At 50.9% G+C, this 26,330-nt stretch overlaps 2 protein-coding genes across 2 annotated transcripts; both read left to right on the forward strand.

Annotated features, from left to right (window-relative positions):
* Positions 1-62: 62 nt before the first annotated feature.
* EMWEY_00004820 (hypothetical protein) lies at positions 63-20,223 on the forward strand (the record flags this gene model as incomplete). Its single annotated transcript, XM_013480988.1, has 28 exons — positions 63-3,161; positions 3,306-3,443; positions 3,613-4,151; positions 4,224-4,291; positions 4,539-5,236; positions 5,484-5,762; positions 5,934-7,094; positions 7,312-7,533; positions 7,640-8,407; positions 8,669-8,773; positions 8,975-9,385; positions 9,692-10,183; positions 10,405-10,751; positions 10,911-10,974; positions 11,269-13,224; positions 13,442-14,197; positions 14,417-15,184; positions 15,390-15,722; positions 15,833-16,336; positions 16,562-16,813; positions 16,962-17,412; positions 17,617-17,718; positions 17,915-18,096; positions 18,299-18,385; positions 18,728-18,840; positions 18,940-19,117; positions 19,275-19,598; positions 19,744-20,223. 28 exons carry the CDS (start codon positions 63-65, stop codon positions 20,221-20,223), a joined length of 14,877 nt encoding a protein of 4,958 aa, XP_013336442.1.
* A 1,897-nt stretch (positions 20,224-22,120) lies between these two features.
* On the forward strand, positions 22,121-24,766 carry EMWEY_00004830 (tubulin epsilon chain, putative; the record flags this gene model as incomplete). The annotated part of the gene is made up of 9 exons (XM_013480989.1): positions 22,121-22,334; positions 22,625-22,874; positions 22,977-23,022; positions 23,147-23,262; positions 23,449-23,539; positions 23,747-23,820; positions 23,937-24,051; positions 24,197-24,285; positions 24,484-24,766. 9 exons carry the CDS (start codon positions 22,121-22,123, stop codon positions 24,764-24,766), a joined length of 1,278 nt encoding a protein of 425 aa, XP_013336443.1.
* Between the last annotated feature and the right edge of the window lie 1,564 nt (positions 24,767-26,330).

Below are 26,330 nucleotides of genomic sequence, written 5' to 3' on the forward strand. Positions count from 1 at the left end.
GGTCAGTAGGGCTGCCCGCTGAGCAGGACCTTCCACCAAGCCTCCTTCGGAGCATTTGCAGAATGAAGTGCCCCTGGAAGCATTCACCCACACAAAGACATAGGTCTCCCACTGGGGGCCACGGGCGTGTGAAGCTAATTCTTACGGGGGACGGACTCAACAATGGAACGGCACCTGGCAGCAGAAGAGTGCGCTCTAGTACTCCCCTGGCGCCAGCAGATCCAGAGCAGAAGCATACAGGCATTTCCCAGTGGCAGAATCGATCCAGCAGCATCACGTCTCTTCCTACTTCGCAACGCGGCGCGCCGAGTGTTGAAACGCCGAAGCCGTCGAGCTGCACTGAACACTTTCGATTGGACGGTACGAAATCCAGACCAACCATCGCTTCTCTAGCAAATCCTAAGGGAGGACCCGGGTTACTTGCAAAACACGATGGATCGGTTGGACTTGAGGCGCCCCGAAAGGGGTCTGCAAAGCTGGGACCTGCTGCAGTCGACAGCCAAGAACCCGCGGAGCCTGTGAACAGCGATGAGCCAGTTGCAACAGTATCAGTTTGCACAGATTTTGTCTTGAGGCCGCCTTGGGCTGCAGTTCATATAGGCTCCCATGATCTATCGTTGTGCCCCCCTCAACTCAAGCGTATGATTCCTGCTTCACGTGGTGCAGCTGCGTTTTTTATGGGAACCCCCCAGCGCTCGCAGCATCAAGGGTCGTCTTCGGCTTCACGCATTGCCGTTGTACCTCGAAGGCGCACGTTCACTACCTTCCACGAATGGCTGGCCGAAGATCACCGGCATTCGCGCAAGACGTGGGGACCGAGCGGGCAATATCCGGCTCGCCGTGGCCTGAGCCACAGCGCCACAACAGAACGCTCTCGTATCCTGCTCTCTGCCGCAGCTACGCAGAGAAGCGTCGCGGAAAGTAGAGCGCGCCATGCTGTTGAGGCTGAAGTCAGAGAACTCAGCACAAATCAAACTCCCCAGCAGCAACAAGAAGCATATGTGAAGGCCCAACAAAAGGCACTAGCCCTCCAACGACAGGAGCAGCCAAGTGTCGACGAGGCAGTAGCAAAAGAAGAGGCACGAGCCGCTGCTGCCGCTGCCGCTGCGGCTGCTGCCTCTGCTGCAATAGCCCAAGCTCAGTGGCCCTCACGCCATAAGCTTCGCCGGCAGGAGCTTGAACAGATGCACCGCCAAGAGGCAAAGGAAAAGCAGTGCTCAGCATCGCGCTCAGTTCGCACAAGGCAGCAGCCGGCATCAGGGTTGCGCACCCGATTCAGGTCGAGGCGTACCGATACTACAGCTCAAGATGCACGCAACCAGAAGTCAGTCAAGACCATGGAAGGATGTCGACTTTCATTTGACCCGGGTCTACCCGCTACAGCACTCGTTGGTAGAGAACCAAAAATTGCACATGCTGATAGGAAGTTGCCAACTAGACCACCGTCTAAATGTCCTTGGCCTACTAAACCTCGGCGGCCGGGCCTGCCTTCAAAGAAGAGGCCAAAACAGTTGTCCTCTGAGGAACGGTTACGGGGAAGCCCCACGCGGGGCAATGTGAATATAGGGAGTAATATGGACTACTTGCTGGACGGAACCTCACAAGCTTCCGGTGACGAGGTTGATACGCAGCCATTCAATCCGCTAGAAGAGGTGTTAGTGCTATTACGCAAGCTCAAGAGAGCTGAAAACTACTCATTCAAAGTGCCCCGAAATAAGCGAAGTGCGCAGAATACCAATAGGAACAATGGACAGAAACAACCAGGAGTCCAGGCATTCTCAGCAGTTGCCGAAAGCGTGTGTAGCAACATAAAGACCAGCGATCTCAGTGGCAAGGTTCTGACTGCTATAGGGCCTTCTGAACCTGAAGGCGAGCCCAGCTACGATCATCAACACTGTGAAGGAAATCCCTCGCAGTATGCTTTGTTGAGACTGAAGTACCTCCCGCTGGAAGCTTTTGACATCCCCGAAGAATACGGCGAAGCATCACCTGAAGCCTTATTGCAGCGCTGCCGCATCGAATGCCAGCAGCGCCGTCATAAAATGAGGTTGCACAGCCAGGGGTCTTCAAAGCAAGCCGGTTGCTTGCAGTCTAGTTTTTCTGACGTCGTCAACCAGACCTGCGATGCTGCTGCCTACACTGTGCCAGAGGCACTCCACGCCTACGACTGTGCTCCTAGTGGCGATGCAGCAGGACTGGGGCGGCTACGTCAGGAAGACGCAGTAATGGCTTGTGCAACTCAGAAACCTACCACGCACACTGAAGCTGAATCAGTAAGGCAAGACACTGATATACAGTGTGCATCGTCGCACACCTCAGACGTACCGGAGGGACACCAACAGGTTGTGCCGGCAGATGGGGATACCATAAGGGATAGGACGAAGAAGGACGGAGCTCAACATGCCAACGATAACAAAGAAGAGAAGGCAGAAAGTTTTGTGGAAGAGAACACCGAGGGAGAAGCTGAGGCGGAAGTTTTGCATTTTGTGGGTAACAGCTGGACTCACATCCCTTGTGTCATACTTCGTTACGATCACGAGCAAAGAAGATTCGAAGTGAAGCTCCGAGATGGAACGCTGAAGGCTGTCAGGCGGCTGGCTCTTCGCTTTTGTTTCGAGCCTCCTGAGCTCCAGCAACAACGAATAGAGACGTGCACAAGCAGGCGACGGCAAGCGATGACTCGCCAGCACTTCCTTAACTCGGTCAATGGTCTACCATCCTCTGCCTTTTCCCCACTACCTCAAGGATTTATTAACTGTATCATCAAAACAGCTACTGGAATTGGAAAACTACGGAATCGCTGCGTGCTTATGGATTCTGTCCGTTCAGCAGTGCAGCTCCTCAGAAGTCGCTTCCTTGAGGCATCAAAGCTTAGCGCTGTGCTCTACTGTGCTGAACGTTTGAGGGTAGCTGGGAAGCTTGAGTCGCGTCTAGTGAGCTACCCTCCTGTGCAGAAACAACACCCGCAACTGCAGGTGAATGAAGGTCAGGAGGGAGAAGAGGGCAAAGAACATGAGCCTCTACTGCAGGTCATCCAGCCGATGCTCTCGACGCCTCCGCCGTCCTTTGGTAGGCTATACATTGGTGTTGGGGGTGCATTTGAAGCTGCAGTGGCGCCGCTACGCAAAAAGCCCCTATTTGCCAACAACAAGACATTCAGAGTAAGGAATCAAACCCTGCGTAAAGCTTGCGATTTTGGAACACGTGTAACACTTGCATGCTTAAAAGGGTCTTTTCCCGGCGTCACACTCATGGTCTGCTGCTGAAAGCCGGCATGTCCAGGCCAGTGCAGTTTCTGTCTGCAGCTGAGTTTGCTGTTGGAGGGGACATTTTGCGACTTGCGGGGGTTGAGCTTCTTTGACCTACCAATCCGAAGGCTGCATCGCATCAGTTTTGCCCGGATATTCAAGAAGTCTGCAAGTCTAAAGCTTGCCGAGTGGACAGTAAGCCTTTAGTTTCCATCGGATATCGTTCAAACTTTGCGTGCAGTGGCTCCTGCAAACTCTCTTTCCCTCCGTCTTGCTACCACGCCACAGCTGGAGTCCAGTTTTGGCGTAGCGTCATGTAATTTGTGAGCCAACATAACCAGGTCGTTGATGTCTTTGCTAACAGATTCCGGATCCAGATCAGTACCTTATATACCAGCAGGCGTTGTCGTCCGACGTGGCTGATGCACTTCGCGAGCTCGCAAGAGACTCCCTATGCCACGCCCTTATCAACGCATTTGGTCCTTTGCATACAGCAGCATCAGCTACGCCGTATGCAAATGCTAACGTTCCAGGGGTTGCCGGTTCAGCAGCTACATCTCCTTCCATGTCAAACACCTTGTCAACAACACTTCCAGATGTGTTCCTACGCCGCCAGCTTATTCGGTTCAACGCGATGCTACGGAGCAACCTGTTGTCATTCGTCATTGACTCAGCAAATGAGTGGAAACACTACATGCAGAGAGCCGTGCAGGAAGATCTTGACCCCGACATCCAAAAGGGAGCGGCGGCACAACGTGACGCTGCTGTTGTGGCTGGCTTCTCTTTGAAAGGAAACGTTCCCTGCCTTCTGCAATTGCACATAGTCATCTACAACGACTCAGCCATATTCCACCCTGGCGCAGAAAAGCAAGTTGACAGAACTAGCACCCCCTACTTTGTTATGTAGTGAAGCTCCAAGCTATTGTACTGTGTGGTTGGTTCAAACGATTTTGAGGAGTTATGGGTATTTTTCAGGGTGGAAGCGATTCTCCGTCAAGCGCTCTTGACAATGGTGGATGCAGTCTCTACAATCAGCAAGCTCGGTTAGCTCCATATTAAGCGAATTAAGAACACCCGCACCCATCGTGCATTAGAATTAGTTTGGTAGCCAGAGCCTGGAGTCAATCAATTATAACAATGACAGAAAGAGGCATTGGAATTTTCTTCTAACCCTTACAATTCTCTTTCTTGGGTTCCTTCAACGGCTAGGAAGTTATAGGCACCCAAAACAAGGTTCGTTCAGAAGGGGGCATGGTTCCCCCATGAGCGCCATTCTGCTGTGTCTCGCAGATGCTGACATAGTGCCGTTCAGTGCCTCTTCAGATGAGCCATTGTTGCGCCTTTCCCTCGAGGAGCCCTTCTTAGCCGATGCTGAGAAAGCAATGGTTTCTGCAGTACAGGCTTCCTTTGAAGTGGCAGAAGGACTTCGTCAGCAGCTTGAGGAGGTGGCTGCAGGTCTCTGCGCTGCTGCAGCACTGCCCGTTGATGCAAATGGAGCAGTAGATTTGCAAAACCTACAGTCCGTTCTGCAACAATATAAGGAGGCAGAAGATAGGCTAAGAACGTTATTTCCTCGTATTGCAGCAAGGATCTTTTTTGTGGACGGCGAGAAGGCCAGAGCAATGCTACGCTTCAAAGTACAACGCCTCAAAGACCAAATGTGCAACCAGGCCTTGGCATGGGCAGAGAGCGAAATTGGCTCTCTCCACGAGGCGTGGGCTGAGGCATTACAGAAGGCGTCAATGGTGCCGACGAGCGAACAAGAGTTGATTGAACTGAAGAAATACCTTGCCGTAGTTCACCAGGAGACAGCCCCTTTGATTTTGAGAGGTCAAAGACTCTCTAATCTCATAGAAATCCTTGAAGGGCACTTTGTATTTGCTCCCCTTAAGGTGCAAAAGCAGGCTTTTGAACTCGATTGCTGTCCGATGAGGCTCAAGATGGTTCTTTGTGAAACAAATGGTATCCTAGATCTAGCAAAGGAAAGGGTGAGGCTGTCTGCCATGCCCATCGAAATACCCCGATGAGAAGCACCGTTTGCTTTCTTCACATAATAAAGAGGAGCTCAAAAGCAGCCTGAACAATTGGCAATCGATTGATGCTAACTGTCTGCACTGCATGCCCCCTTACTGTTGGAAATAACGCTAAGACACGCCTGAAGTTCTGAACCATGTGGGGCCGAAAAAAACAAGGTTTCATCTGTCGTCTGCTTCCCATGCACTCCTGTTAATGCAGCTAGAAGCAAGGAGGCAAGTGAGCGCTCAGCACTTGCAACTGGAGACTGACGCGTTGCGTATTGATGTGGACAAAGCAGCTAACACATTTAAGCAAATAGAGGAGTCCTCGACTTACTTGCCAGTTCTGGAGAAATTGAGTCAGCGCGTTCACGCCGCTCGATTGGAAGTCGAGAACTTACGCAAAGCGGAAGCACTCTTTGGGCTTGAGGCGTCGGAATTTGAAGAACTTGAAGGCGTCTGCTCTGTCTTCGACAGACTAAATGAGGTATGTTACACGGTTAGCATCCAATGCCTTCTTCTCAAATCATTGGAGAGGCTGTAGTTGTATTGTGCATGTAGGATCTGTATTGCACCCATTCTACGACGTATTCAGTTTGGTTTTTGAACAGTCTCCCTGGGTGCTCGGCCTGTCACCACTTCCGGATGTTTTGCGATGTCTTCTGTGTAGCTCTGGACTGCCGCGAGTAGTTTTGTACGGAGTCGAGAAGAATGGCATGCCACTTCTTTAGCCCATGTGGACTGTGAGGAAGTGGAAGAACACCTGCAGCAGTGGCGACAGGTGGCCTCCTCTACGCGAAGGATGGCGGGCGCTTTCCGATCTGTCGAGCCTCTGCAGGCATGTGACAAGCTGCTTCAAGCTATTGCCTCCTTCCAGAAGTTGCTTCCCCTGATGAAAACTGTGACGCATCCATCATTTCAGGCAAAGCACTGGCAGGAGCTGGCTGCCAGACTGAATGTCGACACATGTGGAGAGGAGGACGCCATATCTCTCAATACCCTCCTCCAAAAAGGGTTGTCGAAGGCCACACAAGAAGTCGAAGCCATTGGTTCTACGGCTCTGAGGGAGTTCCGCATAAAAGCGTGCTTTCAGAAGATGAGGGGCGCCTGGCGAGCACTGAGAATGGACTTAGTTCCACTTGGAAGTGAGGACTCCGGCCGGAAAATGCTTAAAGGCTTTGACGCAGTCAGCTCGTTGGTAGAAGAGCATCAAGCCAGTGTGCAAAGTTTGCAAGCTTCGCAGCTTGTCGGTGGAGTAGAGGTGCAGGCACGTGAATGGCTTCGAAAATTAGGCGACCTTGAAACCTTATGCAACCTTTTGGAGGCTTGCCAGGTGTCGTGGGTGTACTTGGTGCCAATTTTCGACTACCCGGAAATGCAGCAGCAACTTGCTAAGGAAGCCCAACTACTCAAAGCTGTGGGCGACCTGTGGAAGGAAGAAGTCATTGGGCGGCTTGACGAGAATGCAAGCCTCCTAGATCTGGCGGAGCTTGAGGAACTACCCCAAAAGCTTCGTTCAGCTTGCAGTGATATGCAGTTAGTTGTGAGGGGTCTAAACGATTTCTTGGAAAAGAAGCGCCTCGCCTTCCCTCGGTTTTTCTTTTTGTCCAACGAAGAGCTTGTACAGCTTTTATCAGGCGCCAGCAATGCCGAAGCGCTTGTACCACACGTCCAAAAGTGTTTTGAGGGCATCCGCTCCTTGAACTTTGATGAGAGCTCTAAGGAGGCGAACACTGTATTTTCACACAGAGAAGAAGCTCTGCCTCTCCTGACACCAGTTCGGCTTGTAAAAGACGGACAATCGGCTTGTATTGAAGACGTATTTTTGTCCGTAAGTATAACAACCTGCGCTGGAACCTCCAGCGCAGCTACCGGCCACTGCAGAACCATAGGGTGCACAGCTAGTCCTACACCTAATACTAGCATTAATTGCTAGCATTAATTGAGACCTGCATAGATTTCCTTACACCATGCAAGCGCCTTCATTAAGGAAAATAACCTGCAGCATGAGTTAATTAAGTGTAACACCTACGCTTGCGCTGTTGCAGATCGAGCGCGAAATGTGCGCCGCTCTCCAGCAGGCAATGCAAAAAGCATGGGAGGAGTTCCCTTCAGCTCCAACCCGGCTGGCGTGGACAACGGAAACATGCGCATGCGCTCAAGCTGCTCTAGCGATAGCGCACTGCTGTTGGACTGCCCAGGTGGAGACGGCAATCCTTCAGCACCAGCTGCCGCAGCTAGTCAAGGACCTGCAACACCAGCTACAGCAGGTGGGTCGTTTGTGTTGTTGTTTGATACACGTTATGACCAAAGGTTTAGTTGCCTTTCAAAAGATGCGCCACGTATATTGGGCTTGCCAGAGACGCATGCATGCAGGTAGTCCAGGCGGTCAGAGGGCAGTTAAGTCCTATGGCCCGCTCGGCGCTAGCAACCTTGTTGACACTAGATGTGCACTGCCGTGATGTGACGGAGGAGTTGATGGAGAAGAAAACGGGCCACATAACACAGTTTGAATGGATATGTCACCTTCGAAGCTACTGGACACCCGCCGCACATCGCTTGGGTGGAGGAGGTGGTTCTGCAGGATTTCTTGTGGGGGGAAGAGGACCCAATAGCGGAGGAAATCGTGGGAACTGCGGAAGCCTGCAGCTTTCTATGGTAGAGAGTTCTCTATACTATGGCTTTGAATTGTTGCGTAGCCCAGACCGTCTGGTGGTAACACCGCTTACAGACCGCTGTTACCGTACACTAATGACGGCATTGCACTTCCAATATGGAGGAGCACCCGAGGGTCCGGCGGGAACAGGGAAGACGGAGACCACTAAAGACCTCGCAAAGGCTGCAGGGAAGCCCTGTCTTGTTTTCAACTGCAGCGAGGGCCTAGATGCCGCAGCGATGGCGGCGTTGTTGAAAGGCCTGGCAGCAAGTGGCGGCTGGTGTTGTTTTGATGAATTTAATAGGCTGCAGCTGGACGTCCTGTCTATAGTTGCACTGCAAATATCCGCTATCCAACAAGCAATCAGAAGAAAGGCCATAACTTTTGTCTTTGAAGACACGGACCTTCAGCTTAATCCAACTTGCGCAATCAACATCACCATGAACCCTGGATATGCTGGACGTTCAATCCTGCCAGATACACTGAAGGTAAGCAACACTGCAGATTTGAAACAGTAGCTAGAGTGTACGTGGTGCTTCCAGTGTCTGCATTTTCACATGAACTCAAAATATAAGCATTGGCAGCTGTTTACCCCACCAGTTCGCGTTATCTCGCAGCTCTAGCTTATTTTCGAGTTTAGCAAACCCACGTTAGCCATATTTGTTTTGTCATTGTGCTTCATTGAAGCTTTCTCCCATATACCACTGGCTATATGGGGAAGTTAAGCTTACAAACATGATACGCTGTAGGCGCTATTTCGGCCTTGCACCATGATGGTCCCTGATGCCGCATTGATTGCCGAAGTGATGCTGTACTGCAGTGGTTTTCAAAATGCTTTCCAGCTTTCAAAGAAGGTATGCAAATAGTACGGCACTGGTAATGAAAACCCCTAGGCACTGTGAGCTGTTGCTAGCATCCGCTGCAGAAGAAGGAGAATGCTTGCCGAACTGTGCGCCCAGCTCAACAGAGTGCTGGTAGTGACGGTATTTGCACAGAATACCTGTAGGCGTTCAAGTGCCCTAACGTCCGGTAGTGTCCATTACTACCTGCTGCAGATGGTCACATGTCTCCAGCTTGCATCAGAGCAGCTTGCGCGACGCGGCCACTATGATTTTGGAATGCGAGCCGCTGTGGCAGTCTTAAATACAGCCAAGCATATATTCCTTCAGCAGCTTAACCCTTTAGCAGAGCCTGTTCCTAGCCCATCAAAAAGCGACAGTTTTAAGTGCGAAGAAGAGGCAACGCGCCTTGAAGCAATGACAGTCTGCAAGGCCTTGCGACTAACAAATATCCCGAAGCTCCACCCCACAGACAAGCTAATATTCGAGGAAATACTGAAGGACGTTTTTGATGAAAGTGATCTGGCGGCAGCCGATTCGGAGCAGTCGCTAAGACCATTTTTGAAGGAAGCAGCAGAGAAATTATTGCTCGAGCCATCAGAGGAGCTCCTTACAACGAGCTTGCAGGTGAGGTGGGCAGCCAAAAAGTGCCTGGAAAGGCAACTTCTGACTTTAGCTGTTTAACATTTGTACATTGTTGATATATGCCCACATGGGTTGTGCACCACCTCTACTGGTACATTATTCGAGTGCTACACAAAGGAATATCGCGTCATGAATAACCGCCATGGTTCACTCAGTTCCCCGTAGAGCGTGGGATGAGCACGAGGAACCTTGCTGTGACAGTTGGACAACATTTTCACGTGGCCGAAGCCTCGCTGCTTGTTGCCAACCTTAAAAACAGTGGTTCTCCCCTCTGCCAAACCCGTGTAGGTTCTAAATACGCTGGAGCACCGTCACGGGCTGATGCTCGTCGGTTCATCGGCAACTGGAAAGACTTCGGCAGTGAAATGCCTTGTACTTGCCCTCGAACTACAGCAAGCAGCAGATGCTCTGACAGCAGGGGTTGCTTCACCCCTGACAGGGGAGAAAAACGATGATGGAAGTGAGCGAGTCCTTGGTAATGGCATCGGCAGCGTTCCCGTGAATGCACACTGCACGGAAGGTAGTGCTAGGCAGAGTCACAGCAGCCGCCCAATCAGCAGCAGCATTGAAGGCGACAGAGGATGCAAGACCCCCAGAGCTAGATGCATAGCTCATCGGATTTTCCCCAAGGCCCTCGGAGTCGAGGAGCTATACGGCTCCCTTGATCCCACCACACGCGAGTGGAGAAGCGGCGCTTTAGAGCAAGCAGTTCGGGAGGCCTCACAAGAACAGGACAGTAACGTTCGCCGCTGGATTATTCTAGATGGTCCAGTGGATGTTGTACGCCTTACACAGGGTGGACTGCTCCTAGCAGAGCGTGAATCAGCAGAGTTGGTCGGCTTTAGCTTATCCCGTCGTGCTACCAAACCATCGTTTGTAGCGACGTCGACTTATAAGAGGAAGCGATGGACTGTCGATATGTGGCGGTAGGCAGAAAATCCGTCGCGAATCACGATGAGTTCATCTCCATGCTGGGTGCACTATATTTTCGCTTCGTTCAGGGCTGGGTTGAAAATCTAAATACAGTGCTTGACGACAACAAGAAACTGTGCCTGAGTAGCGGAGAGGTTGTACTGCTGTCGCCGCAGACGGCGCTCCTCTTCGAAGTGACTGATTTACGCTGCGCCTCGCCTGCAACAGTTTCTCGTTGTGGGATGGTGTACATTCACCAGGATATGCATCAGTGGAAGAGTGTCCTGCATTCTTGGAGCCTTTACTCGCCTACCGCAAGGCTTCTTGGCGACGCAGTTGTAAAAGACGTTACGCAGACTATGCGCGAGTGCTGCACCATCTGCATTGCCTTTCTTTCCAAGTGCAACGGAGGTTCCTTGAACATTTCGCCTAGTTGGTAAATCCCAGAGGCCGAAGGCTCCCCCTGGAAAATTTGAGCTAAGACCTTCATCATCTTCATGTTCTCTTGGAAGGTTGAAAATTGGAGGATGCTCCAGGCCTCCCGGGATAACTTTGAGCTGCAGGCTCCAAACCCCATGCGGCTTTTCCTTCTCAGGGTTATCCTGAATGTGCTACGGCTCTTTGACGCCCTTGTTGCCCAAATTGTGGAGCCAGCGCAGGTAAGGTTTAGTTTAAATTAAGTTAATAGCTGAAGAGTCCCTGCTAAGCAGAGAGACGTTGTTGTCACAACGTCTCTCTGCTTAGCAGGGACTCTAATTGCATTGCATTGAAGCGCAATGCAATTTATCGTCGCGTTGAGTTTTCATGCACACTTCTTACCTTGGGGTGCCTCAAATCCCGCTGTGTCTACAAACCTGCTTAGCTGTGCGCCCATAAAAATGTTGCTGTGCTTTCTAATGCTTCCATGCCATCATCATCATCCGTAACATTTCCTGTGGGTATATCCACTGCAGCGAGGCGAAGGCACGGTGGCCGACCTGCTTGAGCAGTCACTGGAGGGCGCATTGGTGTTTGCCTTGTTATGGGGCACTGGTGGTACTCTGTCCGTCTCTGAACGGCCTGCCTTCGACGTGGCTTTCCGCAATCTGCATAGTGGTCGTTTTGATATTTTGGAACAAATGGGTCTCATGAGTGGTTGGAACGCCTGCGGCAAACAGGACGTGGACCAAACATCGAACCAGAAACAAACTCGGAGATTTAATCATCATCTCCCTCCAACGGGAAGCTGTTTTGACGTATTCTGGGACGTCCAGCAGAGGAAATGGCATCCTTGGGCATCTCTTCCCATGCTCCCTGATGTGCGGAAGGGTGCCACCATGACATCAGCCGCACTGCAGCAAGTTCTCATAGAAACTCCGGAAACAGCTCTCCTTAATTATTTCTTAGGCCTTATGGCTGCTCCCGGTAGAGCTCCCTTTCTTTTAATTGGGGAGCCTGGTGGCGGGAAGAGCAAGTGTATGGCCCAAATGCTGCAAGGGATGGCCATGGAGAGCCAGCAAAAATTGATTCAGCAGCTCAGGAACCAGGAGGCATCCGCTGCGCAACAGACACGAAGCGAGCTAGCATCGGTATCTGAGAGCCTGCCGATAACAGCAAGCAGCAAATCAGATGCGTTTACGTTTCTCTGTCTTTCTCTCACTGGAGCAGCAACCCCCAGTGCTGTACAGCAATGGTTAGAGGGCAGATTGGAGAAATCCCACAATGCGAGCTTGCGACCTATTGGCTTCCGACGTTGTATTCTTTTGCTTGACGACGTACACCTGCCCCCAACAGAGGAATCAGGGGCTCAACCGGTAGGCGAGCTTGTTCGGCAGCTGCTCGAATGCGGCGGATGGAATAAAGGGGCTGCGTGGAAGTTCCACCTTGTTGAAGGATTGACACTAACAGCAACACGGCGTATTTTACAGCAACAGCAGCAGCATAATGAGCGCTTGGCTAGGTACTTCTTCCCACTCACTGGTGTACCATATTCCACTGAGTCCCTACAGACGATTTTGAACCAATTACTGTTGATTCGTTTCGATAGCTGCTCGATGGCGGTAGTAGAAGGGTTGAAAAAGGTGTCCGCACTAACTGCCCTTCTCTACAGACAGGTTCAGCAGCGGCTGCCTCTGAGGCCCTCTCGCTGGATGCAACAGTGGAGTCCAAGGGACTGCTGGCGGGTTGCGCAAAGGCTTGCTTTTCTGAATCCTGCTAGTCTTCAATCCCAGCACCAACTGCTCTGTTGCTGGCTCCACGAGGTACGTAGAGTTTTTGAGGATAGAACCGCCAATGCACCGGACTTGGATATTCTCTCAGGATCCATCAGTGACATTTTGAAAGAAACTACTGGTTTCACTCTTATCGATTTGGATCCGCCCAAGCAAGGTCCACTACTGTTTGCATTTCGAGAGCCTGAAGCTGGAGCCACAACCGGAGCAGGACAGGCAGCTGCAGAAGACTGTATGTTGGGATCACGAATATATGAGCGCGTTACGCAAGTAGAAGCGCACCGCATTTGCGCAGTTGCTCTTGAGCAATATTCTCTTTTTCATCCGAACAAGCCGTTGTCTCTCGTTCTTTTTCCGCAAGCTATTGAGCATGCACTGAGATGCATGAACACATTCCTCCAGCCACAGGGCCATATGCTGCTTCTAGGTGTTGGCGGGTCTGGGCGCCGCTCGTGCGCTCGCCTTGCAGCATTCCTAGCAGGCTTAGCAGTAGTCGAACCTCACGGGGCGTCACATCCTGTGGCAATCAGTGAGTGGCAAGAAGACGTCAAAAGCACGATTTTGGCTACCGGGATTCTAAAGAAGCCTCAGCTCCTGCTGGTGTCGGCTGAGCATCTGGCACATGATGATGTTGCAGCAAACGTCTGCACCATGCTGCAACTGAGGGAAATACCCGAAGTATTCACCCCCGATGAGAAGGTAAGAAGCCGCTGAATTTTCTTCGGGATTCGGCTGCCCAGCAGATCAACTTAGAGGACAAGTGCAGTGGAAACGTTTGAAGAGACTTGCGGGCTCTTCTTGCACTGTTCTGAGCAATGTCATGTTTCCGCACAGGCTTATATCTACAACGGTATTGCAGAGTTCCGATGTCTACAACCTCTGATGTGTCACTTTCTCTCGTGAATCCCTCTTTCAGGCAGAAGCTTTAAGTGCCTTGAGGGTTAAAGCTGCTACTGCCTCAGGAGCGAGCGGCAGCGGAGCAGTTCCTACGCAAAGCGGTGCCGACGGGGCGCTTGCTGGGACACCCAGCATGGAACTCTTAGCATCCGAGTGCCGCCAGCGACTTCGCATTTGCGTGTATTGCAGCCCTAGTGATCCCCAGACTCAGGTTCTCTTCAGGAGGTTCCCAGCCCTCACTAGCTGCTGCATGGTTAACTACTTTTGGAGTTGGTCATCGCAGGCTCTGTACTCGGTTGCACAGCAGAAGCTGCAATCGGTGTCTGCGGCGCTTCAACGGCATGACAATGCCTTACCAAGCATACAAGAGAAAATGGCAGATGGCACTAAAGAATCGCAGTTATATCCTTCTGCTGACTCCAATGAAAACCTCAAGCATCTTTGTGGGGCTTGCGCAGATATATTTGAGTCAACAAAAAATATAGCTGACTGTTATCGTGTAGAACAAAGACGGTTTTTCCACGTCACCCCGGCCTCTTTTCTTCGTTTCCTAGACGGGTTTTGTTATGTATTCATGACAAGGGCTTCCCAGCACCATCACAAACAGCAACAATACGAGCTTGGTCTGCAAAAACTACACGACGTGAGCATGCAGGTTATGGATATGCAGCAGCAACTTGAAAAGCTCCAACCGGAGCTAGCAAAGTCATCAATGGAAACACAGCAGCTTATGCAGGTCTTGACGGTCAAGCAGGAGCATGCTGCAACTACCATGGTAGGTACCATTTTTCTGGAGTCTACACGCGAGAAGTGCTCTCCATTTTGAGCAGTTCCGTGCTCCACATGGTTGCTCTTCAGCGGGAACAGTGCAGTGTAAGTGATTAGTACATTGTTGAGCAGGATGAACAAACCCTCCACAGTTGAGATAATGCGTGGCTGTTCTATTGTGGATATAGTCGCACGTGGACGTGAAATGTGTCGTTATGCCTGATAGAGCCTCGTGGAAGCAGAAGAAAGAGAGTGCAAGGCCCAAGCTGATGCGGCTGCCGTAGTCGAACGCGAATGCCAAGACCACCTAGCTGAAGCCATGCCCGCATTGTTGGCTGCCGAAGAGGCTCTTAAGAAGCTGAGCAAAGCAGATATTACTGAGCTCAAGAGCATGAAGGCCCCCCCATCTGGCGTTGTGAAGGTTATGGAGGCCCTCTGCAAGCTCTTTGGAGTCCCGCCCATTTTGGCTCAGGTTTCACCTTCGCAGCCCCGTCAGCCGGACTACTGGCAGACAGGAAAGAAACACTTGCTCGGAAGTAGCCGCTTCCTTCAGCGCCTGCTCAATTTTGACAGAGATACTATACCCCCGAATGTCATGGCCGCCATTGCCCCATACGACCAAGATGCGGACTTCGACCCAGAAATCGTTAACAAAGCTTCTGTCGCAGCCACAAGCCTCTGCCTGTGGGTTAAAGCTCTAATCGCTTATGATAGGGCGAACAATGCAGTGCGGCCGCGTAGAGCAGCACTGCAGCAGGCGCAAAGTGAGTTGCATGCAGCTGAGGCAGTGCTCCGCGATAAGAAGGAGGAGCTTTTGCAGCTTGAAACCCTCATCGCTCACCTGTCTCAGCAATACCAGCAGGCTCTCCAGAGGTCAGAATCACTTCAGCAAGAGGCACAGACTTGCGAGAGACGCTTGTCTGTGGCTGAGAAACTTATTACTAGTCTAGGTGGTGAGCGCGTCCGGTGGAGCCAGAGCCACGAACTCTTAAAGGTAGGGAACGTTGTGAGGTAATAACCAGTTCTCCGAATCCCTTTTCTAAGTCAGATGTCGGTCTTTAGCCGCGAGAGGATGTATCTGGGGAGACTTGATAGGCTTGTCATCATACACACTGTTTTCTTCGCCAGTGATGACTCTACCAAACATTAAAAAGCGGTTTTGCCTGAGCTTAAGCGATTGTTGAGCCCTTTTTGCACAGGGTAAGGTAGCACGAGTCACGGGGGATGCAACCTTGAGTGCTGCCTTCATAGAATTTGGCGGAATATTCCGGCCTTCATATAGAGTCAGATGCCTCAAAGAATGGCAAGAGGCATTGAAGAAGTTCGGCCTGCAAAGCACGCCCAATTATTCCCTACAAGACGCTCTCACCAGTCCCCAGGAGGTCCAGCAATGGCTTATGCAAGGGCTGCCCGACGACGAGCTCTCTATAGAAAATGCGGCCATTACACTGAATGCACAGTGCTGTCCTATGCTAATCGATCCACACCAGCAAGCGGCTAACTGGTTAGCCTACACTTTCCCTGAGATGAAGGTAAGTTCACTGGTGAGCCATGCAGCGTCGCCAAGCAAGTCGGCTAAACCGATGATCCAGGCGATCCAAAGCACGTGGCTTCCTATTTGGCATATTCTGTCTCTATGCAGGTCCTCCGAGCTGAGGAGCCTAATCTTTTTAGGTCATTGCAGCTCCTCACGCAGTGCGGCGCTACAGTGATTTTAGAGTGTTTTTCTGAGCGGCTGGACCCTTCGCTAAACAACTTACTAGAGTGGAAACGGCCGCGGAATGTTTTGTCATCCTTTGGAGTCTCTGGTTCCTTTGAGGCTGCCCACACTGAGTTGCAGGCGGGCAGCTCTTCCAGTGTTGCTCTCGGCAGTGCGCTTGTCGAGGTGCACCCCGAATTTCGCTTGTTGTTAAAGACTCCACTAAATGCGCCCCACTTCCCTCCGGAAGTCTGCTCTAGGCTTACTCTCATTGATTTTTCTGTTGGATGCAAAGGTCTAGAGCAAAGGCTGCTGCGACTTGCGCTTCAAGCTGCTGCCCCAGATATTCATGCAACTTGTTTGCGCCTTGTTCACGAGGGTGCGGAAACGCGTGCGCAGCTTGTATCTGCTGAGCAGCGCATGCTTGAAGCCCTAAGCAACGCGAAAGTGCGGTCAATTTTTGATGCAGCAGCGGCGCACACAGCAGCTTTGTGCTCGAGGCAGGCCGCCGATGCCTCGGCGGCCTTGAGAACAGACGATTTACGCTTAAATCCGGATGCACAAAATCAGTGCCTGTAGTAACTGCAGCACTTTGACGACGGGGCCTCGTAGATGAGCGAGCATACAATCCCATTTTTTTTACCTTGTGATTGATGGGGATCATGCGTGCAGGAGAGCGTCCTTGATGACTTAGATTTACTAAGTACGTTGCGCCATGCAAAGGCTGTCTCCGAAAGCTGCAGTGAAAGGCTTCAAGAGCAACAGAAAGCCCAGGCTGCTGCCGATGCAACCCTGTCGCTGTACTCCCCTGTTGCCCGGCGGGCAGCTAGCCTCTTCCAAGTGTTACAGCAGCTCGAGAGCGCTCACCCCATGTACCTCTTCAGCGTACAAATCTTCCAACAGTGTTTCGTCGACGCTGTTTTGGTGCGTAATAGGCCAGCGCTGACACTATTGACTTTCGCATGTGTATGCACTGAGTGGCGTTTCTGTGAATGCCTGCAGTATTCCTTCTAGCAAATAACCTCTAAGAGTATGAGCAACCCTTGATTGTGCGCTTACTTCCCTTGTTCAGGAAGTCCTCGGGAGACCGGATGCGGGAGCAACGCAGCAAGATGCTTCCCTCTACACATCTGAGTTAATCGCTGCGACGTTGCGGAGAGTATACCGCAGCATTAACCCTTGTCTCTTCGAGAATCACAAGCCTCTACTGCCAGTACTCCTTGCGTTACAATCCCTCCAACTGCGAGGGGCAGCCACACACGAGGAACTGCAGCAGTTACAAGCACCATTGGTTCTTCCCTGTATCAAGGATGGGAGCGCACACAAAAGCAAAGAGTCCCCTTCAGCAGCACCCAGAGCCGAAGAAGCCTCATGGCTGTCAACAAGCACTCGTGAAAAGCTCGCGGGTCTTCGTCGCCTCGGAGAGCCATTCAGCTCTCTCGTCTCCTCAGTGTTGGAAGGCCGCGATGATTGGGAAGCGGCTTTATATGAGGAGAACCCTTTAGCTAGCGACTGGCCTGATGGTTGGAACGAAAGGTTGTCACTGTTGCAGCAGACTCTTTTAGTTCAATGCATAAGGCCCGAATGCCTTCGAAGTTGCCTACAGCAGGTTTCAGAAGCTGAGCTAGGTACAGTTTTGGGGGAAGTCGCCCCACTGGGTCTCGGAGAAGCCGTACAATCGACAGGAGCAAAACGTCCTCTTCTCATTGTGCTTGGACAAGGGGCAGATCCTCAAGCAGCCCTTTTGCAACATGCCGAAGCAACGCACATGCGTAACAAATTCGTTTCAGTTGCTATGGGTAAAGGGCAAGGGCCGAAAGCAGCCACCGGTGAGAATGCAGGATTGCAACAGCTATTAGGAGCAGGTAGATTAGTGAAACGCTTGTAGTGGCTTCCCTACTGTCTAGCCATAGTGCTGCCGCCCTGGACGACCTGCCCAGCATGCTCAGTCATCCTGAACAGCCTTGGCCTGTGCTTGTGGATACAGCACATCCCGTTAGACCGATGTGGATGCTTTGTCTGCAGCGATCAGCAGTGGTGCGGAGAGCGGCCAGTGGGTGCTTCTCCAAAATTGCCACCTTGGGCTAGGCTTCCTGAAGCAGCTGAGTGTCATAGTGTCTGACTTGGCAATGCAAACTCCACATAAGGATTTTCGGCTGATCCTGACTACTGTCCCGTGCGATGACTTCCCCAGCGCCATCCTTCTTGTGCGCGCGTTCTCCGGCCTTTCCACGCATGCATGCTTGTATGCGTGTTTGTCTGCCTACCCCCAATCACGGGGGCCTTCATCTTCAGCTGCAGTATCTTCAGCGCATAAGATTCCAACTGTTTATGCATAACTACTAACATTTTGATTCTCGTTCTCCCCCGCGTACGTGTGATATTTCTGTCCGTTTTAATTCCCTCCAGAGAAGTTTGAAACTGGCCTATGAACCTCCTCAAGGGTTGCGACAGAACTTAATCCGCATATACAGCGAAGCTTTCCCCACTTGGGTGGTAGGCAGCAACGTATTCGCAGTTAGCATTAACTGTTCCAGGGGGTGGCCAAACACAGCTTCCGTTGTTTCTGGTGGATGCAGACTTGAGACCCAGTCACGCACCGTTCATCGCAGGGTTCGGTTCACCTGAATTACGCAGCTGCAGTGTGCCTATGTTTGTCCTAATTAATGCGAATTGAACAACCCGTAGGACACGCATCCAAGAGCCAACGCTTTGAGGCCAGTGGTTTACCGAATTTGCTTACTCCACGCACTTCTTCTCGGTCGTCGCCGTTTTGGTCCGCTTGGTTGGGTTAACCCCGTGGATTTTTCGTTTAGTGACCTGGCGATTTCGTTACAGCAACTGCAAGCTGCTGTTCCGGCAGATGGCTTGCAAGCCCTACCTTGGAGCCTTTTACAGCACCTTGTATCAGAAGTGAATTATGGGGGCAGAGTGACGGATGAATGGGACCGGTAAACATCTGCTCACAGCAAATGCAATACAACCGCTCAGTAACAAGGCACCACAAAGGCAAGCTTCCTGTACAAAGCCGTGTCTTAACTGCTTCACAGGAGGCTGCTCTACCACTTGTGTCGGGAAGGGCTTACGGAGGAAAGTTTGAAAAAAGAAGCTAGCCAGTCGCTCTTCGGGCCATTCATGTCCCCCTCTCCCAGCCTTACATGCGCTGAAACTATTGCGCACATCAAGACCCTTCCTGCCGAAGAGGAACCAGAGGCGAGTCTGCCATTAGTGAAGAGATTACCAATGCTTAGTTGCTGTGGGCGTTTACATACAGTAAGATTCTCACCCGAATGTACTCTGGGACAGGGCCATCCGTGGGCTAGTGATAATTCGCCAGCTGAAAAGTTAATATCTGCATTAAGGCTACTCATGTTCTGCTCCGCAGCTCTTCGGTCTACAAGCCAATGCTGCAGTCGCCGTTGCAACGGCTGAGTCTTCAGCAATGCAGCGCCTTCTGATGCGCGTTCAACAGCAGCAGGTTGCAACGCCTAGCTCGGGGCCTACTGTCCCTGTGGGAGGGAACAGCAACGAGTATATGGAGCGAGCGGTGTCGCTGATGGCCCAACTGCCCCAGTTGTTCAATATAGAGGAGGTGATCTCTTCGCGGGTGAAACCTTATGAGAATGCATTGGATACGGCTTTACTCCAGGAGCTGGCACGTTACAATGCGCTTATCACCATAACGCGGAAGAGTTTCCAAGTTGTTCAGGTGACTTCTGCTTTCGAATACGGATATCATCCACATAGTAGATGTCCTCTGTGGCGATCACGTCCATGCAGTCATGGCCGTCATCAAAGTGGAGACGTGTAAGCAACGGATATTTCAGCATACTGAGTGCCTCCTTTGTCCGTAGGATGCAGCTGAAGGAGTCATTGAATATACACCAGAAGTTGAAGAGATGTACCAGTGCCTCAGGCAAAACCGTTTGCCACAGGCAGTCGTAGCAGCAAGCTACCCCATGGCGTTTGGACTGGCTGCTTGGATGACCAATCTCAGGCGACGTGTTGATTTTATGGCTTTGTGGCTACGGGGCCAGCCTCCACAACCGTTCTGGCTCCCTGGCTGTTTTAGCCCTCGAAGCGTTTGCACAGCCATGCTACAGCAGTACGCGAGACGTCAATGCCTGAAAATTGATTCGGTAGGGTTTACCTTCCACGTTCTGGATGATGACGAAGACGATGGAACGCCTCAGCTGTCTTCGAACACCCAGCAAAGTGGAAGTGAACCTGCGCCAGGTTTTGCACATGACATATCAGGCCTTTTCCTGCATGGGGCCAGCTGGTCTCCAGAAGAAAAGGTGAGGATTTTCCTAAGAGAATGGAGCCAACCTTAAGCGGAACTCCGTTGCTACATCCACACATTTAAACTGTAGTATTTCGGCCTTGTCCCTTAGTCAGGGCATTCACATAATGGCTTTACTTGACTTTATTTCCATCTAGTTTGGCTGTAAGGAAGTCTTCCCTATGTGGTCATTGTTAAATCGTGGCAGCACACGACGATGCACCATAGGATGCACGAATTATAATAGCAAAGGGAGGCCAAAACCAAGCAGAATGCTTCATGAGAGTGCTGTGGAAAATGATTGCCTTGACCAATTTGCCGTGGAATATTCGCTATCTCCCGGCTTCAGTTGCAACTGGTGTGTACATTTATTTGGTGGATGGCAAACCGCAGGTTCTTGTAGAGCAAGATTACTGGGAAGTTTTTTCTCCGCTGCCACACCTGCGACTTCAACCAACCCCTCTTCATGATGTAACTCGCCCTGAACCAGCATACGAATGCCCCCTCTACTGCACATCAAGCCGAATCGGAGCGCGAAACAATTCTGGTGAGCAGATTTTTGAATTTCGTGTGTCTTCAGCTTTGCGAGTTACTTTTAACACATGCTTCAGGCCTAATTTGCAGAGTGGCTCTACGTTCATCAGGTCCTTCATCCAACTTTATAATTTCAGTCCCTCTGCCTATTCTAAAGGGAGACACAGAATCTGTATGGATAAAGCGAGGAGCAGCACTTGTCGCTCAGCTCGACGAATGACGATAATAGCGTGACGCGTTACAACGCAATGATTTCAGAGGAAAAGGGATTTTCCAGGTTGATTGTGCTTTCGTCAAAAGCTTCCTGACAAACGCTCCTTTTCACCGCACCTCCGATCATCCCAGTAGGACGTGCACCGTCTGTATGGGTGCTGAGAGATAGCAATAATAAGGAAGCAGCGGTTAAACTGTCTCGCTCTTAGCGAAGGCAAAGTTGCCGCTGAATTGTCACACCTCTCCCAATACACGCGGCAGCGGTCAGGCGACTTTGTTGTAAGAGCCCGTTCAGCGTCTCCTTCTAGCTTTTCCTTTTATGCGCTTTGGCGTGTGCGACTGGGTTTACTCTAAGTATCATGAAGCGTGTACAGCTTGGCATAGATAGGTAGCCGTGGCTGATGAAAAAGGGCTTGAACGTAATTCGGCTGTAAGGAAAACCGGGTTTTCTGGACTGTGCAGTGCTGAATCACAATCCATTTGTTTGAATGCGGTTTAGCCTGTCTTTTGTCGGAACCACTTTCGCACATTCACTAACCCCCCAGGGCTCAAACGAGTCTCAAAAGAAAACCGCGAAGACCGCGCTGACGCAGGAAGGAGCTAACGTGCCCCTGTCTATATTCGCGGATGGGAGCATGCTAATGAATTATTGGCTTACGGCAGAGTTCAGATATATCACAACAAATAGACCACCCAAACCACGAAAATTTCAATTTGGGTATTCCCCTGCCAAGCATAAGCTCGCCAACCATAGTTGTCGAAGCAGCTCTTCCGCGCAAACCACTCGGGCGGTTTTAAGCGCATCAGCGATTTTGCTGAGCTCGAAGTTGAGGGAAACACGGTTTATGCTAAGGTTATTGTCTCCCTGTTGGTGCCTTCATTCATTCCACCAGGGCGTTCTGGTTTTACAGCGGTTGTCCTTGCACCGATTCGCCTACACGCCACACGGGAAGAAACGGATCACTCAAGACTTCCTATTCAACCCCCCCATATTTAGTGGGGGTTACAAAACAAAACGAATTGATTTTTCTCCAAGCTTTGCTCGGTTTTGTGTCTCGAAGTGTTCGTGCACAACACAATTTTCTGCCAGCGGCACGGAACCAGTCCGCGTCCTGCAAGTTCTCGTGCAGTTGAAGAATCCTGAAATTCAGAAGTTTGAACTACCTGATGCGTCAAAAAAGCTTATTATTTTTAGTGTAACCATGGTGTGCGTGCCAAGTGAACCCAACATGGTCCGCATTGCCGTGCGGGGCCGATCTCATTGTGGCAGCCAATCGGGCAGCAGCTATTGGTACTCTGCCCTCATCATTATGTCTTTGGTTCAAGTTGTAAAGCTTGAGATGGCGAAACAAAGGTGTGGTATTTCTTCCTGCACCCGTGCTGGTTGTCTAGAGGACATGGCGTACGCCTGCGGCGGTATCGCCCACAACGGCAGTTTCGAAGAGTGACACCAGAATGCCTCAATTGTCGTCATACGGCAGGATCATAAAAGCTGTGCCTTTATGAAGCAGCTGATGATTCGGGACGTGGCCGGCGGGGCTCATAGAATTGTAACCAACAGGAAAAGCTGAAACCTCCTCGGAGGACCCAAAGCTAAGAGCCCCTTACCAGGGCTCTGCTCCCTTTAACAAAGGAGCTGCTGGTCAAATGCAGTTTGTTACTAATATACCCAACCATTTTGGAGGTGTGAATGTATCTCTTCACAGTGCTTGGTACCAAAGTAGCCAGCACTGCAGACAACCTGGAAGCGATGCCCCGGGAAATCATCACATTTCAGATTGGGCAATGTGGAAATCAGATTGGGAGTCAATTTTGGGAGGTCCTCCTGAAGGAGCACGGCTTATCAGGACCAAATCTCAGTGCATATATACCTACGGAAACAACAAAAGCCGTTGGGGTGCACGCAAACATTTTTGACGAAGGAATGTCGTCCATCTTTACGCTTCGCACCAATAGGTACCCTAGTCAACGTTGAGTACATTTGTTGAAGCTGAATAATTCCGTTGTTTTGGAGGGTGCGGCTATAGCGTTGTCTCCCCATCTCACTGCATTTTGCAGCCGGCTGAGGACGTGTGGAGCTTGGGTCCGATATCTTAAGGCGAGGGTGAGTGGACGATGCAAGGTGAACTTCAGATCTACACCTTCTCACTTCTCCGCCAGCGCATAACAGCAGTTTGAGATTACACTGAAATCTCAGAACGTTTCCGCCATTCGAACCCAATGCGCAGGCTGTCTTAATCGATATGGAGGAGGGCGTTGTAAACCGCCTTCTTCGTGGTCCTCTGGGCTCCCTTTTCGATGATACGCTTCTGATTACTGACGTATCTGGATCAGGAAACAACTGGTAACCGATCATCAAAATAGCACGACACCAAGGGTGGTTCACTGCATGCGTGAATTCCATCTTCACCGCCCCATTGGTCTTAAGCCCACGCAGACGCGCGAAGATCTTCAAGCATGCATGTATGTGTGTGTGTGTGCGTGTGTGTGTGTGTGTGTGTGTGTGTGTGTGTGTAATGCATTTTTCCAGGGCTCACGGGCACGAAGTATACGGGCAGCTGCATTGTTCATCAATCGCTGACACAGTATCAAAGGCCTTGGAGGACTGTGACTCACCACAGGTGGGCTTCAGTGACTGCTTTGTCCATTCACATCCAACCACTGGCACGGCCTATCCAGTCAGAGAAAGGACGCAACACTGCTGTTATGCGATTACGGTGTATATTACTTTTTGCTCCACAACAGTGGAGGACTATCTCACGTTTTCTGCGACAATGCCGAATTTTCGCAGGCGTTCCTATTTCTTCACTCTCTTGGTGGAGGGACAGGATCAGGGCTTGGCACGAAATGTCTTGAAAGTAGGCATTTCCAATGCGATTGGGGCGGCAGTTGATTCCCCCAGGTGCCGTTATTTGTCACCGAAACTATTGTTTCTGGAAATGGTCATGAGCAGAGTTCTTTGTGCTCAGTGATGGCCGATATGCACCCTCAACTCGCACGCTTCGTATGCACCGTCAGCCCTGGGGAGACAGATGACGTTATAACTTCACCGTACAACGCGGCACTGGCCCTTGAGGAGATCCGCCAATACGCTACATGTGTTTTGCCTCTCTGCAATGACTCGCTAATGCAGGTGAAAAAATATTGCTATAGATAGCAGGACAAAGCGCCCGTGTAAAGAGGCGTCCAAATAAATATTTATAGCTGTTGCTGTGGTTTTTTGACCTTCGGTTCTTTTAACTGGAGAGAGTCTGGTTGGCTGTTTGTCTCCCGCTCAGAGAGTCCCTGGAGTACAGCAACTCAGCCCATCCCTGCCATTCGCGCAGGCTAATGCAGTGGTTGCTCAAATGCTGGCGCACTTGACAAGGTGCGTTAGTTATATTTTCTGTACTCCAGGGACTCTCTGAGCGGGAGACAAACAGGCCACCAGACTCTCTCCAGCTAAAAGAACCGAAAGTCGAACAACCACAGCAATAACTAACGGATTGTTCGTGCAGAGCTCTTCCTCTGCAATGAAAGCACGCTATGTGTCTTCGGTCTACCCTTTTGATGCCCATTGTGTCAGCTCCGCAAGATTCAGCGGCCCCTTAGACATGGATTTATTGGACATAAGTAGCAATCTGGTTCCTTACAAGGGTCTCCACTTTTTGGCTAGTGCTTTGTCCCCTTTGGAGTCTAACCCGGGCCAACTCCAAGGGATCCCGAATCCAGTACAGCCTTCCGACAAAAAGGCAATGTCTTATGTACGAACAATAAATCAACAGGCTTCACGAGTTGTAGATATGCTGCTTGATGTTCTATCTCCCAGCCATCAGCTACTGGACATTCGTCCAAAGGCCGGCACGTAAGGCAGCATCCACTCAAGGCTAAGCATGTTCCCCTGGGGTGTTTGTTGTCTGGGAACGCCTAATGCTTTTGCAAAATATCCCAAGTTATGTCGTTGTTCTCAGGTGTCTGGCCTGGGCAGCTCTATTTCGGGGCCAGTGCATAATGGGTGATTTTGTCCAACTCGCTGACAGGTTTGTGGTTCATCGAAATTGCTCTAGCAGGCAATTTGTAGACAAGGACTGAATTACTGCGTAGGCATCCGTCTTGCCTGCAGGGTGAAGAGATATCTGAGGTTCCCCTCATTCTGTAGAGGCTCCACCAGACTTGGAGTATGCTCAACTCCACCACCTGGTCAGGTAAGCTCGAGCCGGTTTACCAGATATTTAAGGCAGAAAAATGTCATGGATGTGCCAAGGCACCTGTACGTCAGCAAACTTGCGACCAGACTGTATTGCTAAATTCAGTTGGAGGTTGGGATGATACGTTTTCTTGTGTGCATTCACCCACAGCGGATGTCTCTCCTTAGTTTGTTAAATTCATGCGAGATCCGGCACCCCTTAGGCCGCATCTTAGGCAGGTTCCTGAAATTATATTCGAGGCAGGTGAGCACCGAGCAAGCTTCCAAGTTGTCTATTGTATCCACTAGAAGTTCCTGCGCTATAAACGCAGTTCTGTAGATTTAGAGGATCCAACTGGCGGATTCATGTATCCAGGCGCACGTGCACCATTACACGCAATACTTGGAGAAAGACGCGTTGGACTGTGCTGCTGCCTCACTGAAAGATCTCATTGCAGACTACGCATACGTCAACTTTCATCTACTCCCACCACCGTCATGTGTGTCATCATGGGAAAACGCTGGAATACCAAATGCTTCAGCTAACAGCGCATATCACAACGCCTTGCCCCTCATTTAGTTGCGGTGCCACTTCCACCCTACGTTTTGTACGAGCGAGGCCACGGAATATACAAGCGGCGCCTCGCTTCCGTGAAGGCAAATGATGTAGATTCTACCGGAGCGTTGTTCGTCATCACGAATCGCGCTTATCAGGGAAATGTAAAAACTGAGTGTGGCGACACAGCTTGAGCACTGGACGGAATCCGAAACTTTCAGCTTGTACGGATTTCTAAAAAGAGCTCAGTGAACGCATACAGCTGGAGCTTCGCAGTCATTCACAATTCCAGATGACCAAAATGCTCAAAGTACAGCGCGGGTTCCCATCTTCGACTGGGTTGCATAGGCTAATATTGGCTCTGTGACATCCAAAACAGATGGAACACTCCAAGGGCGGCGACAGGCATTTTCCTGCTACGCAGGCGGATTACCCCTGCTCCACACAGGCTCCATCAACACTAAGTCGCCACGACAGGGCGCGCTCAGCCACACGTACTTCCTCTCCTTTGCTTGTATACTCCTACTTTCCTTATCGTTTCCCACTACAACCCGCATGAGACAAGCCTACGGCAATCTTTGAAAGCGGCAATCTACTGCTAGTTAGTGGAGCTTCTCCTGCCGAGTCCAGATAGCAAGGTTGCCTACTGTGGCCATAGCCTTCTGCGGGGGGGAGTTCCTTCCACTTGCAG

Source organism: Eimeria maxima, genomic scaffold (assembly GCF_000499605.1).
Source record: "Eimeria maxima Weybridge genomic scaffold, Emw_scaff26, whole genome shotgun sequence".
Lineage (NCBI taxonomy): Eukaryota > Apicomplexa > Conoidasida > Eucoccidiorida > Eimeriidae > Eimeria > Eimeria maxima.